We start from the raw sequence: 20766 nt of genomic DNA, 5'->3' as shown, positions 1-20766 counted from the left end.
TAAAATAAAATTTAGCTAGTTTTATTAAGTATATTAAGTATTTAAAATGTATTTAAAGTTTTAAATATTTGATGATTCTTTCTCTAATTATAAGAAAATTGAGAGAAGAATCAAACAATGCAGTTTTAATTTATCATTTATTTTTTTCTTAGCAACTGAAAGCATGTAGTGAAGAGCAAGAAGACAGAGAATGTTTGAACCAAGCTATTACTGCTCTCATGAATCTTCAAGGTAGTATGGACCGAATTTACAAGCAGTATTCACCTAGACGCCGACCTGGGTAATTCCAAACTGTTAAAAATATGAATATTGGGGCTGGGGTTGTGGTTCAGTGGTAGAGTGCTCACCTAGCACGTGCGAGGCCCTGGGTTCGATCCTCAGCACCACATAAAAATAAAATAAAGGTATTGTGTCCAACTACAATTGAAAAATAAATATTTTTAAAAAATGAATATTTTCTGTATGCTTCATTGTATCTGATACTTGGTTTTCTCAAAAAGTATAATTTATAATGATGGTTGCATTTTTAAAAGTTGTGCTTTTTCTTTCGCTTTTTTTGGTTGTTTTAGTTTTAGGTTAGCATTGTCATAATGTTAAGATACACTTAATGAATCTAAAAATTTTTGTATAATCAGTATAAGAATTTAGGATTCTTTTGTAATTTTAGTACTTATGGCATTAGGAATTTTGAAATATAGTCTGTAGTACTTCGCTTTCACAGTAATGAAACGGGACACATATATTTTAGGGACAAAGTTAGAAAAAAGTAAATGTTGTATATAAAATTTAGTATTTGGATGTTTAATTTTTTTCTTTTGAAAGTCTGGGGATTTAACCCATAATTTCATGTATTCTGATAACCATGTGCTTTACCACTGGATTACACCCTCAGCCCAACTTAATATTTTTGTCACTTGATTTGAGATAGTTATCACTTGAAGAAATTAGGAATTAGGACTGTGTAATCATTGAATAATCTTATATTCATTTTTTTATTAGGGATCCTGTTTGCCCTTTTTATAATCGTCAATTAAGAAGCAAGCACCTGGCCATCAAAAAAATGAATGAAATTCAGAAAAACATAGATGGATGGGAAGGCAAAGATATTGGACAGTGCTGCAATGAATTTATAATGGAAGGACCGTTGACAAGAATTGGTGCTAAACATGAACGACATATTTTTCTCTTTGATGGCTTAATGATCAGCTGTAAACCTAATCATGGCCAGACCCGGCTTCCAGGTTACAGTAGTGCAGAATATAGATTAAAAGAAAAGTTTGTCATGAGGAAAGTACAAATCTGTGATAAGGAAGATACTTGTGAGTGCAGACATGCTTTTGAATTAGTATCCAAAGATGAAAACAGCATAATATTTGCTGCTAAGTCTGCAGAAGAGAAAAATAATTGGATGGCAGCCCTTATTTCTCTTCATTATCGTAGTACTCTAGATCGAATGCTAGATTCTGTATTATTGAAAGAAGAAAATGATCAGCCACTGAGATTACCAAGTCCAGATGTGTATCGTTTTGTGGTAAAAGACTCTGAGGAAAACATTGTTTTTGAAGACAACTTGCAAAGTAGAAGTGGAATCCCCATTATTAAAGGAGGAACTGTGGTGAAATTAATTGAAAGGTTAACATATCATATGTATGCAGGTATGTGAAACTCATTGTGAGTACTTACCTAGGGCCTAATTCCCAAAAGCTTTTTAATGGTGTTCAGAGATAATGTATAAACCCATTTATCCATCATCCAACTTTAATAATTGTCAACTCATGTTTCATTACAGATTTAAATACCCTTCTCCCAGAATTATTTTGAAGATCTCAGGGGAAAAAAAAATGAATTGCCTCCAGAATATTAAAATACTGCAGAATCAAAAGGGATAAATAGCTAATTAAATGTTTCTAAAATATAATATTGTTAACTTGATTAGTTATTAAATAAGTGCTCATAAAATTTGCATATTAATGCAAATTTTAAAAATTTGAAAACAATCCTTATTTATCAAGAAAATACCACAGTTGGCAGGAAGAACCAAACTAAAAAGGAAGGGAAATATGGTACTCTGAATTAATTAAACTGAAAAACTGAACATGAAATATGTTTATGCTCTACTTTTTCAGATCCCAATTTTGTTCGTACTTTTCTTACTACATATCGTTCATTTTGTAAACCACAGGAATTGCTAAGCTTACTGATTGAACGGTGAGAAAAATGTATATTTTACTTGTATTAATATTTTATAAAAAAATTAACTGTTCTGTACCTTGCAAAGTGCCTAGTAGCTGGTACCTACTCAGGTAGGTGTTGAACATAATTTATTTGTCATTACATTAGATGTATTACCATACTTTTTAAGTAGTGTTTGCTGTCTGTAACAGTTCTTTTCAGCTATTAGCAATATTCCAAGAGGTAATCTTAAATACCCAATTTAATACAATTTTTAAAAATATTTTTTAGTTGTAGTTGGATACAATACCTTTATTTTATGTATTTATTTTTACGTGGTGTTGAGGATGGAACCCAGCACCTCACATGTGCTAGGCGAGCGCTCTACTGCTGAGCCACAATCCCAGCCCCTTAAAGACCCAATTTAGAGAGAAAAAAACAACATTATAGTAAAATTTGTTCTGTTATTTAAGGGAATTTTCCACTTTTTGATTTTAAAACAAATTTGTTATGGAAAATTTCAAACGTGTGCAAGAGTAGACAGAAAATATAATGAACCCATTTATCCATTATCTAACTTCAATAATTATCAACTCATGTTTTATCTGCTTCCCTACAGATTTAAATATTCTACCCCCAGGATTATTTTGAAGTAGATCTCAGAAAACATATTTCGTCTGTAAATATTTCTATGTGTATCTCTGAAAGTTAAGAATTTTTATTTTAAATAAATCATGTATTATTATTAAGCCTAAAAAACAATTCCTTTATTAATATTTAAACATTTTTTGAATTGAAAAAAATTTTTTTAACTGAATGTTTTTTACTTAGTGATACTTTAAATGCTTTGTAGTTTAAAAAAAAAGAACCTGGCTGGATGTCATGGAATGGGTCTATAATTCTGGTACTTGGGAGACTGAGGCAGAAGGATCATTTCAGACAGCCTGTGCAACATATAATGAGATCCAATTTCAAAAAAAAATGTACTAAAATACATATACACATACATACATATGTATATACACACATGTATATGAATATGTACATATATAATCTGAACTACAAAATGATTTTTGTTTTACATTTATAAACTTAACTAAAATTTTATCTTGACCCCTATTTCCATTTTGTTCTATGAAATTAAATTTACTAGACTTAGTATAATACGTTATGAAAATCTATTGTTCTATTTCTGTGTCCAAAATAAGGAAAGTATATTTGCTAGACTTACATTATAGCTATATTTCATAACTTACATTATAGCTATATTTCCTCTGGTTAGGGAAGGTTTTTGGTTTTTTAATTTTGATTTTTTACCTTACCCACTTAGGTTATGTTCTTAATTTAAAAGTTCATCTTGGGCTTCCTTTTTGAATTTCATACTCACGTATTTAAGGAAATTGATTAGTCTGCTTTCATTTTTATGATATAAATATTAAGGATAGATGATAAGTCCTTTCTTTCACATTATGGTACTGGGGATTGAATACAGGGACTCGAAGAAGCTAGCTAGAGTTCTACCACTGAGCTACATGCTCAGTCTCTTTTCTTTTATTTGAGACAGTCTCACTGAATTGTTGAGTTTGACTTTGAACTTGCGGTCCTCCTGCCTCGACTCCCTAGTAGCTGAGATTACAGGCATACACTAAATCTCCCAGCTCTTTATGATCTTTAAAGAAGTTATATTCCTGTGGATTCTTTTCTTGGATCTTTTCCATGAACCCTTTGTTGGTTGATTAATAGCATTGATTAATGCTAATCATAAAAAACTTTTTATAAAGATTTGATATAAAATCTTAGGATCATATAGCTGAAGGCAATTTTTGTATTTGTGTAGTATGGAGTACTGCAGGGAAGGCTTAACAGTAATTGCACTTTCTACAAAGTGATAGGAAAGGGGATTCTTTGGTCAAATTTTTTTTGTTGTATTTAAAATATCTTTCATTTATGTATGAACAAATTCCTGTCCTTTTGGTTTTCTTCTTAGATTTGAAATTCCAGAGCCAGAACCTACTGAAGCAGACAAATTGGCAATAGAGAAAGGCGAGCAGCCAATCAGTGCAGACCTTAAAAGATTCCGAAAGGAATACGTCCAACCAGTACAACTTAGGTTTGACCTGAATATTACATTTCTTATGTGCCATTTTCAGTATATAGTTAACACAAAAATTCTTAGCTCTTAATTTAAATATAAATATTATTGTTAATTTTATAACAGTTAAATTTCCAAATTCCTTTCTCTGTGAAGCTATTTTAAATAAATATCCTGAAGAAATTTATATAAGTATACCATGTTATTTACATCAGCTCTCTCTGACATGTGATATATTTACAGATCAAAATAAATGTGTGTTATTATAAGTAAAACTTACATATATAAGCTTGCTTACTGTCAGCTTTCCACTTTATTTCCCTTATGTCCCTTTGTAATGGTAGTTACTTGGTCCTTGTTTGTTTTTTTTATAATTTTTAATATTTATGGAAGTTCTACTGCTTTTCCTACTCTTTATCCTATGTAAAGTTACCTAAGGAATCATTGCAGTGATTTCTATAATAGATTTAATTATAGAGTTGCCAGTTGTTAGGTACTTTCTGTGCTAGATATTACCCTAAGTGTTTTATCTTTTTTAATCTCATCCTCAAAACACAATTTTTTTTATGGTGCAGCACAATGATTATTCTAACTTTATATATGAAGAAATGGAAAACTTAGTACGATTAAATAATTTGAACTTGGGTCATGTAAAGGGAGTGACAGGATGGGACCATATCTGACCTCTTGAGCCATTGTGTTTTTGTTTCACTAAGCATTAAAAATTGGAAGCTCCTTTAACCTTCTTATAGTCCAAATGAAAACTAAAGTATTATCTACCCTTTATCATTGGATACTGAGTTATCATATTAACTATATATGATCTAAATATTTTTTCTAAATATTGTTTCCTTGATTATTGTTAACTAATAAATTATAGCTTTGAACTGGATTTATTATTTTCCAGGATAATTACCATAAATAAATTCAATTTTAGAGGAATAATGGTGTTCCTAGCTATATGTCTTTTAGCCAAAACTTTTAACATGTCATTCTTTGTATAAGAAAATGAGATTTTTTACCCATTACATTAGAAGAAAGAAGAATAATTTTTCTCAAGTAACTGTGATGCATTTGTACTAATCTACTCAAATGAGGCATACATTTATGAGGTCCCTATTATAGGGCAGACAGGAAATAAGATCTTAGATCTCAGTCATGTGAATTCTTTAACTGTTTATATCTAAGCATGTTCTCAGTTGTATACTTGTCTACTTATGGTGAATACAAAAATAATAGACTGTCATGATGTGGTGCCATAATATTATGATTTTATTGGGGTAAAAAGATACATGAAATAGTTATACATTATACTACTTTGAATAGTTCAATGGCTCACAAAAATATACCCCTATAAAACTTCAGGAATAGCTAAGATTAGACTCCAGTAGTTAGGGAAGACATCTTAGGAAGAGGTAAAATCTGAGATTGTCCCTAAGGGATGTATAGAATTTAGATATGCAGAAAGGTTATTGAAGGTATTGAGGGTAACTAGAAATAGTGTGAACAAAGGTAAAAAGACAGGATTGAGAATGGTGTGCAGAGGAAATAGGTAAGGAAATTGAACTTAGAGGAATGAAGACATTGTATTGTAAGTTGTAATAGAGGAGATTAACTATATTGGGGTAGAGTTGAAGATGGCTTTGAAATTCAAGCCAGTTTGTTAAACTTTTTCTGTGAGCATTGAAGGAATTTTAGTAAAATGTAAGCTAATATATTTTATTTAGCAATTTATTCTGACATTTTAAAAAAGAGCAAAATTGAGAGAATTTCATAGTGAACAATGATAAACCCACCAGATCAACTGTTAACATTTTATTTTACTTACTTTTATCACATATATTTATTTGTCATCTTTCACTCAGTTCATTAATCACCTAATCTTTTGAATGTGTTTCAAAGTACACTATTTCTTAAATACTTCAACTTATATATCAATAACATTTCAGTATTTATTATTCATTTGTTCTAAAATGTTCATTACATGAAATACACACATTTTAAGTGTACTTTGGTTAAATTTTAATGTCTTTGTAATTCAAACTCCTTTCAAGATACAGAATGATAGACCACAACCCAGAAAGTTCCCTTGTGCTCCTTCTAGTCAATTTTTGTTGCTACTGCCCAAAGGCAGTATTCTGATTTATCCTGCTATTGACTCTTTTACTTGTCTTAGAATTTTGTATAAATTGATTTTTACACTTTTTTGTTTTTTGTTTTGAGGAAAAGGAGAGAGAAGTTTTATTGCTTTGCTAGCAAAAAGGAAACACAGGGGACTCCAGTCCCAGAGGCTGTGATTCTGCTGATCAGGGGGAACAAGGGTTTTTAAAGAGGCATTCAAAGGCTACATTCCTTGTTCTCTGTTTAGGAGTTGTAATTCACTTGTTAATTTAGGAGACAATGATTTCTGAGATCTTTTGGTGCCATCCCCAAGTCTGAATTACTTCATTCCTGTTGTGGGTGTGACTCTGACTAGTATGGGAAAGAAAGGTATGGATTCTATAACTTTCATGTCTGACTCAACATGCTTTTGAGGTTCATCCATGTTGCTTGAACCAATGGTTTTTTCTATTTTATTACTAAGGTAGTTATTTCCTTATATGAATACACCACAGTTCATGTATTTTTCCCATTGAAGGATACCTGGGCATTTTCCAGTTTTTGATTATGAGTAAATTTGCTATGAACTTTATCTTAGAAGTCTTATTGTGAATGTGGGAGTGGGGGTGTGTGTATTTCTTTTTTTCCCACTTGGGTAAATAACTCAGAGTGGAATAGCTAGGACATAATGTAGATATGTATTTTGTTTTAAAAGAAACTGTCAAAACTTCTTCTGAACATTCTCACCAGCAATATATGAGCATTCCATTGCTGCATATCTTCACCATTGTTTAGTGATCTTATTCTTCATACCTTAGCCATACTGTTGGGTGTATAGTGGTATCTCATTGTGGTTTTAATTTGTTCTTCCCTATTGACTAATGATGTTGAGAACATTTTACTGTCTCTTATTGGCTAGTCATTCTTCATCTTTGAAGAATAGGTTTGACTCATGTCTATCATTTGTTGAGTTGTCTTTTTATTACTAAGTTGTATAAGTATATCGAGTAGGACTGGATATAGTCCTTTGTCAGAAAAAGGTTTTGTAAATATTTTCTCCCAGATTGTGGTTTGCCTGTTAGTTTTCTTAATGATACTTTGATGAGATGAAGTTTTTAAGTTTGATGAAGTCTGATTAGACTTTTTTCTTTTATATGATCGTAATTTTAAAATTACATCAATGCTATAGAAACTAGAAAGAAAATATAAGCAGAACTGTTTGAACTGATATAAGTGGAAACTAGAAGCTAACAATTTATGATCTTTTGATATATTTTCTAAGCTCCTGAACTAACCAGACCATAATGACTTAATGTTGTTTTAATATAAATAGCATGATGAAGACTGGTAATTAAATGTACTTGCATAGTCTGAGAGAAATATAGTTGTCTGTGGTAGGGAAATAAAAATCTAACCTGAAAATGGCCATTTGTTGAAGTAATGAAGAAAAGTAATATTATTAGGATGTCTCTATGGTAGAGAGCATTTCATATTTGTATAGATAATTAAATACTTGCAAGATCAGGAGTAATCATTTTTGTGATATGCAAAACAAAATCACTCTCTTGACAAAAATATTTTTGTCTTTTAAAATGAAATAAGGTTATAGGCATATTTGTAGGTTACAGGGAAATTTGATGATAGCATTTGAATTTATTTATTTATTTATTTATTTATTTATTTATTTATTGGTACTGGGAATTGAACAGAGGGGTGCTTTACCAATGAGCTACATACCCAGCCCTGTTTATTTATTATTTTGAGACAGGGTCTCACTCAGTTGTTTAGGGCCTTGCTAAATTGCTGAGTCTGGCCTTGAAGTTCAGTCTTCCTCCCGTAGTCTCCCAAGTCACTAGGATTATAGGCATGTGCCAGGACACTAGGCTAGCACTTGAATTTAGAACCAAATACAATAAATCTTAGTTAATTTTCCATTTTATATGAAAAATACATTAAAATTTACAGCTTAAAATACTTTTTCAATTTAAAAACTTAAAATAGCTTTTCTATTATAGAGCATGTATTTTCTATATATGAATAAATAAAAGACACTTTTCCTTAACATTAATTGGTGATTAAGCACAGAAACCATAATCTTTATACAAATACATATTTTAAAGTATAATTTTTATTTTTATTTTTATTTTTTTGCAGTACTGGGGATTGAACCCAGGGGCACTTTGCCACTGAGCTACATCCTCAGCCCTTTATTTTTTATTTTGAGACAGGGTCTCACTAAGTTGCCCAGTCTGGCTTTGAACTTGCGATTCTCCTGCCCCAGTCTCCCAAGTAGCTGGGATTACAGGTGTGTGCCACCACTCCTGGCTAAAGTATAATTTAAAAATAGTGTAGAGTTTGGAGATTGATTTTCTTCTTATTATTGAAGCACTTAAGGTATTCATTAAAAATGGAGACTCTAAGTATTATATTGGTTTTTGCATATAAAACTATCGCCATGGCATTAGAAAAATGAAAGAAGTATAATGAAGAAGAATAGAAGTAAAAAAGTATAATTGAAGATTTCACTAAAATGTGATTCTTTTATTTTACCAGGATTTTAAATGTATTTCGCCATTGGGTTGAACACCATTTTTATGACTTTGAAAGAGATGTGGAATTGCTTAAAAGACTGGAATCCTTCATTTCAAGTGTAAGAGGTATATTATTTAAAGTTTTGATTGACTCTTATGTTGCACTTGAGCTTATTTTCAAAATTGTATGACTAAGAATGTAAACTATTTTCCATTTTTAAAAAGCTGAAATAACATTTGGAATGATCTTTATAGACTCCAGTAAGCTCACATATATTTAGAACCATATAAAGTCATAGAACCTTGTCTTCTCATATTTTTATTTGTCTGCGATGCTGAGGATCAAACCAAGGCCCTTGCACGTGCTAGGCAAGTGCCATACCCCTGAGTTATACTCTTAACCCCCTTTTAAGTTTTTTTGTTTATTTTTTAGGTGTAAATGGACACAACACAACGCCTTTATTTTTATGAGGTGCTGAGGATCGAACCTAGGTCCCGCCCGTGCTAGGCGAGCGCTCTACCACTGAGCCACAATCCTAGCCCCCCCCTTTTAAGTTTTTAAGGAGAATATTGCTTTTAAAAATGTCAAAAGTCCTTTTTAATAAATTAAAGCTATTTAATTTTATGTCACCTCAAGTTTGCCATTTTTTCCATTAAATAAATAATATATATATAATTTTTTGCTTTTTGTTGTTGTTGTTTTGGTACTGGGGATTAAACTCAGGGGCAGGGTACTTGACCACTGAGCCTCATTCCCAGCCCTTTGTTTATATTTTATTTAGAAACAGGGTCTCGCTGAGTTGCTTAGGGTCTTGCTAAGTTGCTGAGGCTTGACTTTGAACTCGTGATCCTCCTGCCTCAGCCTCCCCAGCCACTGGGATTATAGGTGTGCATCACCACACCCAGCAATTTTATGCTTTTTTATTCTCCTTAATCTGGTTCTTTAATTTTGGATGATTAACAGCTTTTTAAAATAATATTTCCTCTCTTAGAAACATATTCTAGAGGAATACATTTTTTAAAATATTTGTTTTTTTAGTTTTAGGTGGACATATATCTTTATTTTACATTTATGTGGTGCTAAGATCAAATCCAGCGCCTCGTGCATGCTAGGCGAGCACTCTACCTCTGAGCCACAACCCCAGCCCCCAGAGGAATACATTTTTGTGTCTAAAAGATAGGAATTTCCAACTTGAAGTTTCAAACATAGCCTATGTGATAAAATTCCAGGCTATAATATGTGTCATCAAACATATGTTATATTAAGAACATTTGTGTTTTATCTTAACAGTATAAGATATTGGTTAAGAATCCTATTAAAGTATTCTTGGCAAGTATTCATGTCAAAACATTGATCTCGCTGGGCACAGTGGCACAAGCCTATAATACCAGCAGCTTGGGAGGTTGAGGCAGGAGGATCTAAAATCAGCCTCAGTAACTTGGCAAGTCTCCAAGTAACTTAATAAGACCCTGTCTCAAAATAAAATATAAAAAGAGAAGAGCCGGGGATGAGGTTCAGTGGTTAAGTGCTCCTGGGTTCAATCCCCAATACTAAAACAAACAAACAAAAACATCGATCTCTATGTCTCTGGTTTTCAGAAAATAGGGGAGATAGAGAAACATGGCAGATGATACCACAGGGGTACAGTTGGCAGGACAGACTTGAGAATCACCACAAGACAAACAATTCCATTTCTTCAACAAATAAATTGCAAGCAAAAATGAGACATAAAGGGAGAACCTATAGTCCTAAGAAAACTTAGGACATATGGACTAAATATAATTAAGTAAATGTTATTTATGTCCTTTTAAAACAAATTAATTATAAGAAAAATATTTAAGAGATAGAAATTTGAATATTAACCAACTATTTGAAGATTTTAAGATCTCACTTTTTGACGAAGTCACATAAATGTTTATAGCAGCTCAATTCAAAATAGCTAAGCTATGGAACCAACCTAGGTGCCCTTCAACAGATGAATGGATAAAGAAAATGTGGTATATATACACAATGGAGTATTACTCAGCCATAAAGAAGAATGAAAGTATGGCATTTGCCAGTAAATGGATGGAACTGGAGATTATAATGCTAAGTGAAAATCAAAGGCCAAATGTTCTCTCTTATATGTAGATGCCAACACACAATAACAGGGGGTGGAGAATAGAAGTTCCTTGGATTAGATAAAGGGGAATGAAGGAGAGGGAGTGGAGATGGGAATAGGAAACAAAGTTGAATGAATCAGACATAACTTTCTTATGTTCATATATGAATGAATACATGACCAGTGTAACTCCACCTCATGTACAACCACAAGAATGGGAAGTTATATTCCATCTAGTATGTCAAAATATATTCTGTTATGTATACCTAAAAACAAATTTTAAAAAAGAAAAAAATGCTTCATTTTTTTATATGTCATAATGACCTAATGATTATTTTTAAAAGACTTAAATATAGACAAAATGATATGATTTTTTGAATTTGTTTAAAGAATAACTAGAGCTGGGTATAGTGGTATATGCCTGTAATACCAGCAACTCATGAGACTGAGACAGGAGAATCACAAGTTCAAGACTAGCCTTAACAATTTAGTGAGATCCTCAACAACTTAGCAAGACCCTGTCTGAAAATGAAAAACAAAAAGGACTGGAGATGTAGTGCAGTGAGAAAACATCCATGGGTTCAGTTCTTAGTACCAAAAAACAAACAACAGAGTGAAGGAATGGCATGATTTGGGGTTAGATGAAGCAAAAATTTGCCATGAGTTGATAATTGTTGAAGTTGGGTGAACGTTAAAAATTATACGAAGATTTACAGTTATGTCTGTCAAGTAAAAGACATTCTAATTATGTGTTTTTTTTCTAGGGAAAGCTATGAAGAAATGGGTAGAGTCAATTGCTAAGATCATCAAGAGGAAGAAGCAAGCTCAGGCAAATGGAATAAGCCATAATATTACCTTTGAAAGTCCACCTCCACCAATTGAATGGCATATCAGTAAACCAGGGCAGTTTGAAACATTTGATCTTATGACACTTCATCCAATAGAAATTGCTCGTCAGCTAACACTTTTGGAATCTGATCTCTACAGGTAGGTAATTGTAATTTCTTGGTCTGTTTTCAAAAACCTTGAACATACCTCTTACCTATTTTTTAAACATTTTGCTACATATCATGACTGCTTAAAAATATCTCATCTATTTTCCTGGGTTTGGAGGGAAGCTCATAGCAGTTTTTAATCACAGTATGTCCTGTAGGTAAAAGTCTTCTAACATGTTGCTATATAGACCTAGTTTAAGGATGAGCAATCCTTCACAAGAGGAATGGTAGGAAGACTAATGCAGTACAATAGTAACAACTATTCAACAGTAAGCCCCTGCCACTATCATTCCATTAAAGTCTTTCCTGTATCCAGGAGCCCTCATTTGAAATATAAATATCTAGAGAAGTTATCCTAATGATAAGCAGCCATGTAATGAGTGCTCATGTATAACAAAAACATTACAGATGAAATTGAAATTCTATAATTCTCCCTAATTCATTGCTCTCCTTTCCCACCAAGAAATAACAACTACCCAGAATTTGATGCTTACTCTTCCTCTGTTTGTCTCTCTATATATACATACACACATTTTCCTAAATAATATATAGTATTGGCTTGTACATTTTAAACATACTTATTCTGCATCATGTTTTTACTTATATTCTTTTTGATATCTGTTAAAGTCCATGAATATAGTTCTAGTTCACTTATTTTAGCCATTCTATGAGTATTCCACAGTTTATTCAGTCTCTTTTTGGTGAACTGGTAGATTGTTTGGCGTTTTTCACTTCTGTAAATAGTGCTTCACTGAACAGTCTTGTGAATGAGTTCTTGTAACTTTCTGTAAGAGTTTACATAGGAATGTACTTAGCAATAGAATTGTTGGGTCAGCTAGTATGTATATCTTTAGTAATGGAAGATCCTGATGAATTGTTTTACAAAGTGGTTGTATCAATTTTTACTTGCATATTGGAGTTGGAGATTATTTTATCATTTCTTACCAATTGATATTATTGAGGTTTTCATGTTTGTCATTATCTGTTTTTAAATTAAGTTTAGCAGATCTTTAAATAATCTTGATACTAATCCTTTATAGATAGATTAGGTTGTACTGATTTTTTTTTAAATTTATTTCTAGGAAAGTCCAGCCTTCTGAACTTGTAGGGAGTGTGTGGACCAAAGAAGATAAAGAGATAAATTCTCCAAATTTATTAAAAATGATTCGCCATACCACAAACCTCACCCTGTGGTTTGAAAAGTAAGTTTTTGTTTATTCTTTATTATTGCTTCTTAATCATCATAATAATAAGTCCTATTTAAGCTTGAATTCTGGCTCTAAAGAAGTTTCTTATTTCCTAAGTTAGGTGGAGAAACTTTTCTAAGCCGTGGATTTTTTGTTGTTGTTATTAGATGCATTGTGGAAGCAGAAAATTTTGAAGAACGGGTGGCAGTACTAAGTAGAATTATAGAAATTCTGCAAGTTTTTCAAGATTTGAATAATTTCAATGGCGTATTGGAGATAGTCAGTGCAGTAAATTCAGTGTCAGTGTACAGACTAGACCATACCTTTGAGGTAAGTTTTAGGCTTAAATATTTCATCCTTTTGGGGGAAGATAAAATTAATATCAAAGAGATTGCTCCTACTGCCTGTCTTTTTGAGTTAATCTTTTTTTTTTTTTTTTTTTCCCTTTTTGGTACCAGGGATTGAACTTAGGGGCACTCAACTACTGAACTACATCCCCAGCCCTTTTTATTTTTTATTTTGAGACAGGGTCTTATTAAGTTGCTTAGAGCCTCACTAAGTTGCTGAGGCTCGCCTCAAACTTCTGATTCTCCTGCCTCAGCCTCCCAAGTACCTAGGATTACAACCACTCCTGGCTTGAATTTATCTTTGAATGAATCCATATTTTCCACTTAAATATAGAAATTTAAAGATATTTTTAAAAATATATCAATATATACTAGTAAGTTTAGGATTTGTCAAAGAATATGGGACCTGTACCTCTTTTTAATGTGCTTAACCTAAATGTAATAAAGTTTCACATGAATTTCTTCAGTGGCACTTTGATAGTCTCCCATAAATGACAAATGATATTAAATTTAATTACACAAATAACTTTTTAAAAAATTTATTTGTTCTAATCAGTTATACATGACAGCAGAATGTTCTTCGATTCATTGTACACAAATGTAGCACAATTTTTCATTTCTGGTTGTACACAGAGTAGGGTCACACCATTCGTGCAATCATACATGTACCTAGGGTAATGATGACTATCTCATTCCACCATCTTTTCTATTCCCATGCCCCCTCCCCTTTGGCCAATCCAGAGTTCCTCCACTCAACCCATCCCCCTGTCCCCATTATGGATTAGTGTCCTCTTATCAGAGTAAACAATTGACCTTTGGTTTTGGGGATTGGCTTAGTTCGATTAGCATGGTATTCTCTAACTCCATGCATTTACCTGCAAATGCTATAATTTTATTCTCTTTTATTGCTGAGTAATATTCCATTGTGTATATATACCACAGTTTCTTGATCCATTCATCTATTGAAGGGCATCTAGGTTGGTTCTGCAGTTTAGCTGTTGTGAATTGTGGTGCTATAAACATTGATGTGGCTTTGTCTCAATAGTATGCTGTTTTTAAGTCCTTTGGGAATAGACCGAGGAGTGGGATAGCTGTGTCAAAATGGTGGTTCCATTCCAAGTTTTCTGAGGAATCTCCATACTGTTTTCCAGATTGGCTGTACCAATTTGCAGTCCTATCAGCAATGTATGAATGTGCCTTTTCCTCTACATCCTCGCCAACACTAATTATTGCATGTTTTCTTGATAACTACTCTTCTGACTAGAGTGATATGAAATCCTAGAGTTGTTTTAATTTGCATTTCTCTAATTATTAGAGATGTTGAACGTTTTTTCATATGTTTGTTGATAGATTGTGTATCTTCCTCTGAGAAGTGTCACCTTTAGATATAGTCAAAAAAAATAATATGAAAAGAACTCTTTCTAAAATTTTATTTTTTAAATTATAAAATAATGTGTTTAGTGTATAGAAAGACTTTATGTCTTTTAATAACAAAATTGAGATTATATTGTAAGTAGATTTTTGTAGCCTACATATTTTTCTCTTTAACACTTTTTTATTTTAGTTTGTTGTCAAAAACAAGATTGTTAATGCCTACATAGTTTTCTGTCTCACACATAAACCATAATTTATTCCATCATTCTGTTGTGGAACAATTAAGTTATTTTAGATTTTATTGTTGTGACAAATAATTTATCATGGACCACCCATATGTAGATGTATTTTTAAGAATATGATTATTTCCTGGGGCTGGGGCTATGGCTCAAGAGGTAGCGCGCTCGCCTGGCATGCGCAGGGCGTTGGATTCGATCCTCAGCACCACATAAAAATAAAAAAAAAGATGTTGTGTCCACCGAAAACTAAAAAAATATATATATATATTGAAAAACACACGCTCTCTCTCTGTCTCTCTCTCTTTCTTTTAAAAAAAAGAATATGATTATTTCCTTAGAAGTTTCTAAAGATGGTAGTTTTGCCAAGTGTTTTCTAGCAAGAAATGATAAATGGTTCTGGGTATTACTGTATTAAAAACTTTAAAGACTTCATCAGCCAAAAATAAAAATTCTCATTTTAAACTTGTGTTTTTAAAAAGTGATGAGGTTAGATATTTTCAAATGTATTTATTGGCCACTAGTGATATTGGATATTTTAAAATGTATTTATTGGTCATTTTTATTGTTTCTTTATGATTTATTTAATTCATGTCTTCTTTCATTTTTCTTTTTGGATGTTTGCATTTTTACTTATGGACTTTTTAATATATTAAAGATATGAAGACAGTCAAACTATATTTTTTTCAGTGTCTCTCTTTATTTTGACTGCTTTTTAATTTAAACGTTTTATACTGTCTTGATATACAGACTCAAAAATCAATCCAAATTTATGGGGTCTTCCTGTGTTTTTACTATGAAAGACTTTTTCTAAGTGAAAGCTAACAAGGTACAAACTCAACTATATTAATATTGCCTGTGGGAATGTAAATTTGTAAAATCTTTGTGGAAAGCAACCCAGCAATGTATGTTAAAATTTAAAGTACACATACTCTCAGACCCAGAATATTAAATAAATAAAATCCTAAAGAAATAAAAGCACCACAGTATAAAGTTATATGTATGAAGATATAGTTATTTCAGCATTATTGTAGTAGCAGAAAACTAGAAATATTCTTCTGTCCATCAGCAGAAGAATGATTAAATACATTATATTATGCCTATAACATGGAATACTGTTCTATAGAAAAAAATGATATCATTTTTGTACATTATCTTGCAAGAATATATGTGATATTTGTGGGGAAAAAATCATAAGAAAGTTCTGAATGACTATAATGTGATTCCATATTAGTACAACAAAACAGAACAAACCCTAAACCTCTAAGTGGAGTTGCATGAATATTAAGAATAGTGTGGAAAGATACATATGTCTTTCTTCATTAATTCTTTTAGTGAGTTGTGATTGGAGGGGAAAAGAAGAAAAAATATTTTTATGTTTGAATTTTTCTATTTGGGTATTCGCATTTTATTGATTTATGAACTTTATATATTAAAGAAATTAACTATCTGTTCAGATTAATTATTTCAACTCAGATATTGAAAAACTCTGAGGCAGTTTATTCATTTTACAGGCTAAGCATTCATTTTAAAAACTATTGGACAACAGTATTTCTATAATTATATATAAGGCATAAAGAATAAAAACATCTGTGTACCTAGCATTCAGTTTAAGAGCCCCTCCATTCTTTCACTGTAATGAATCTTAGGCTTTTAATTCTCTTGCTTTTATCTAACCTATATTGTTTTATTTTGCATGTTTCTTAATTTTATAATTCTTCAATGACTCTTAGCACTATATTCCTAAGATTGATCCATGTTGTTTATAGCTACAGTTCATTCTTTTTCATAACTATATCATAATTATAGAAATCAGTTTACCAAAATTTAATCATTTTTTCATTAGTTAATAATCATTTGGAATTTTTATGAACAATATAACTGTTAACATTCTTTATATATATCCTGATATACCCAAATATATTACTCTAAAAGTAGAATTTAGGATATAGATGTCTTCAACTTTACTAGATAATGCCAAGTTGTTCTCTCAAGTAATTGTACCAATTCACACTCCCATCAGAAATGTATGAGATCCAGTTATTTTATATTCTCATCAATACTTGATATTTTCAGGCCTTTAACTTTTCCATTATTGTGGTTTTGTTTTATATTTTCCTGATTTTTAATGAGTTTGAACCTCTATTTGGTTCTTCTTGTGGAAATTTTTTAACTTTAAATGATTATATACAAATGCTCTTATATTCTGGATTCTAATATTTCATCATTTATCTTTTCCCAGATAGAAGCTCCCCTTTTCATCTCTTTTGTGATGTATTTTGATGAACAAGAATTCTTAATGTAGTCAAATTTACTTATTTTTTTCTTTGTTATTTATGCTTTTGTTCTCCACTTTAATTGCCCCCCCATTATCCTAATGTTTTATCTTTCTCATTAAATCCTTACTCTAGGTGGAAATGAGTTTTGAATATGGGGTGAGGTTGAAATATTATTTCATTTTTAAAAATAATTTTTTTAGTTGTCAATGGACCTTTATTTTATTTATTTGTATGCAGTGCTGAGAATTGAACCCACTGCCTCACATATGCTAGGCAAGTACTCTACCATTGAGCCACAACCCCAGCCCCTACTATTTCATTTTTTTTTCCATAAGGCTACCCAGTTGTTTGTATTCATTTATTGTTAATTCATTTTTCCCCCATTGACCTATAGTGTCAGCTGTCATAAATTTAGTATCCTTATGTGTGGTCCTGTTTCTGGTCTTTTTATATTTTTTTCTATTTTTAGTTGTAGATGTATGTGGTGTTGAGGATCAAACCCAGTGCCTCAAATGTGCTAGGCAAGTGCTCTGCCACTGGGCTACAACAACCCCAGCCTACTTGTATAATAATTCTTGAAAAGAAAGTAGAGCAGATCTTTTAGCAATCTTTCAAGGTTGACTTAGTCTTAGCCCTTTATTTTAGAATAAATTTTAGAATAATTTTAAGCTTCATTTTTAAAAATTGGATTGTTATTATTATTATTGGTACTGAGGATTGAACCAGGGGGCATTTTACCACTGAGTCACATTTGTAGCCCTTTTTATTTTAAGACAGGGTCTTGCTTTGTAGCTGAGGATCTTGCTAAATTGCTGAGGCTGAATTTGCAGTCCTTCTGTCTCAGCCTCCTGTGTCGTTGGGATTACAGGCATGTGCCACCATTGCCATGTTGAAAATTGGAACTTTAATAGAAGTTGCATTAGATCTGTAAAATCAATTAGTGCCAATTTACAGTCATGAGTCTTCCCAACTGAGAACATGGTATATCTCTCCATTTATTTACCCATTTAATACTGTCTTATGGTTTTCTTGATAGAGACTTCATACTTTTTTTTGTTAGATTTATGTTTGACTTTTTTTAAAAAATCATTTTCCTTATTGATGAAAGATTTTCATATCTAGTTGATTTTTGACACAGCAACATTAGTAAATTCTCTTATTAACACTTTGCAGATAGAGTTTTGGAGTTTCTTTGTGGATAGTCATAATCTCTGTAAATAGTGACGTTTTTCTTTCTTTTTTTTTCCTTTTCTTTGCAATTCCTAGTTATTTATTTTGTTTCTTGTCCATTTTAGCTAGGACTTTTGGATAGATTTGAATAAAAGCTATGGTGCACTCTTGTTTTCTTCATAACTTAAAGGAAATATATTGAATGGTTCTCAAGTATAATGTTTGCTCTTATCAAGTTATAAACTAACTTCTAGTAAGAAAATCTAAAAATGAAATTTAAAAAGAAATTCCTGTTTATTACATTAACTAAATTTGTTAATGCTTTCTTACCCTCCTGTAGTCATCTCTTTACCAAAACTCCACCCTTGTCCCCCAAAGACCTTTCAGTGGAAAAGTACTTAAATGCTGAACAATTATGATTCTCCCTTCCTACATCTGTGACTTGAAACTCTGGCTAATCAAAATTATGACTATCAAGGTCCTGAGGATGAAATTTTTTGATTGCTTAATCTTCTAATTTGTTTTAGAAAAACTTAAGGTTTTAGATTTTATATTATAGATAAAAAGAGGATAAATCACTTTAGGCAAATGCCCAAAGGATTACCTCTCTTATTTTAATTTTAAAAAATATTTTTTCAAATGTTTGCAAAATTTTATAATTTCTAAAGTTCTGTATCCATACATTTGATTGAATTATAAACAGAGATTATGCTCATTTTATATGTTTTTAAGGCATTACAGGAAAGAAAACGGAAAATTTTAGATGAAGCTGTGGAATTAAGTCAAGATCACTTTAAAAAATACCTAGTAAAACTAAAGTCAATCAATCCACCTTGTGTGCCTTTTTTTGGTAAGTTACTAAAGATGGATATTGTATTTTGAGGGAAAATGTGTTATAGTCCAAAGAGGCCAGTCTTTAGAGGTCAGTTGTTCATATTTTATATTACCTTGTCTATTTTCATCTGTATTGATAAATAAAACTTAAAACTCTATTATTTATTTGTCTGTAAAATGCAAGTTATAATAATTACCTCATGGAGTTGTAAGAATTAAAAATATTTTATCTATACGACCTAATACAAATCCTATCAGAACAGGCACTCAGAGAGTGGTAAGTATTGTTTTTATCTATTTATGTCATATCTACAGTGTTTGTTTTCTCTTTATTAAAGGCTTTTAAGTGATTTGTTAAAACTCAGAATTGGAACAACTTTGAACAAATCATATTATTGTGTGCATGTACAAACATGTAGCAACTAATTCCACTATTATGTATAATTTTAATACACTAATAAAAAATAAACTCAGAATTGTTATATATTAGGCAAAGTTTTATAAAGTGAACTTTTCTTAAATACATTCATGCATTGCTTAATGACAAGGACATATTCTGATAAATGCATCAGTAGGCAACAATTCTGTTGTGCAAACAGTGTATTCACACAATTATAGATGGTATAAGTCAATTACTCAACATTGCCTGTTTGTTTTGTTTTGCTTTGCAATGGGGTCTTGCTATGTTTCCCAGGCAGGTCTCAAATTCCTGGGTCAAGCAATCCTTTTGCTTCAGCCTTCTGAGTAGCTGGAACTTTAGGTGTGTGCACCTGCTTTGAATGTGATCTCTTGATGCATTCAACATAGATGATGCATTCAACATAGATGATACATGTGTGGCTGCTTGTGGCATAATATAGAATACTGTTTTGTAGTAAATGTTTTTGTTATAAAGTAATGATAAAAAGTGTAGTATAGTAAATGCATAAACCAGTAACATAGTCATTTATTACTATTATCAAGTATTAAGTACTGTTCATAGACAAACATGCTATACTTTTCTGACAGGTCTGTTTATGCAGGCTTGAAAAATGTGTTATGTTGGCATCACGACAGCTACATCTCTAGGCAATGAGGATTTTTTCAATTCTATTATAATCTTATGGGACCACTGTCGTATACGTGGTGTGTTTTATGTGCTATACTTTAATATGGTGGGCAGCAACAGTGGGTTTGTTTACACCAGCATCACTACAAACACTTGAGTAACATATTGTACTATAATGTTACAGCAGTTTTTCAGCTTAATTCTAGTCTGTGTGTGTGTGTGTATGTGCGTGCGTGCATGCACGGGCACACACACATTCATGCTGGTGATTTAACCCAGGGCCTCTCACATGCTAAGCA

The 20766-nt window shown here is 31.7% G+C and overlaps 1 protein-coding gene across 2 annotated transcripts in view; it reads left to right on the top strand.

The window, feature by feature from the left end:
• Sos2 (SOS Ras/Rho guanine nucleotide exchange factor 2) overlaps positions 1 to 20766 on the top strand; it is a 98039-nt gene that overhangs the window by 51595 nt on the left and 25678 nt on the right. For both annotated transcript variants that reach the window (XM_071607878.1, XM_027929561.2), the window contains exons 9-17: positions 153 to 280; positions 1000 to 1655; positions 2127 to 2208; positions 4160 to 4282; positions 8918 to 9021; positions 11762 to 11984; positions 13075 to 13194; positions 13347 to 13509; positions 19318 to 19435. In XM_071607878.1, coding sequence (XP_071463979.1) covers positions 153 to 280; positions 1000 to 1655; positions 2127 to 2208; positions 4160 to 4282; positions 8918 to 9021; positions 11762 to 11984; positions 13075 to 13194; positions 13347 to 13509; positions 19318 to 19435 — 1717 coding nt within the window. The remainder of the gene's footprint in view (positions 1 to 152; positions 281 to 999; positions 1656 to 2126; positions 2209 to 4159; positions 4283 to 8917; positions 9022 to 11761; positions 11985 to 13074; positions 13195 to 13346; positions 13510 to 19317; positions 19436 to 20766) is intronic.

Source organism: Marmota flaviventris, chromosome 2, assembly GCF_047511675.1.
Source record: "Marmota flaviventris isolate mMarFla1 chromosome 2, mMarFla1.hap1, whole genome shotgun sequence".
In the NCBI taxonomy this organism is placed as follows: domain Eukaryota; kingdom Metazoa; phylum Chordata; class Mammalia; order Rodentia; family Sciuridae; genus Marmota; species Marmota flaviventris.
This window is presented reverse-complemented; position numbering and strand designations above follow the sequence as displayed.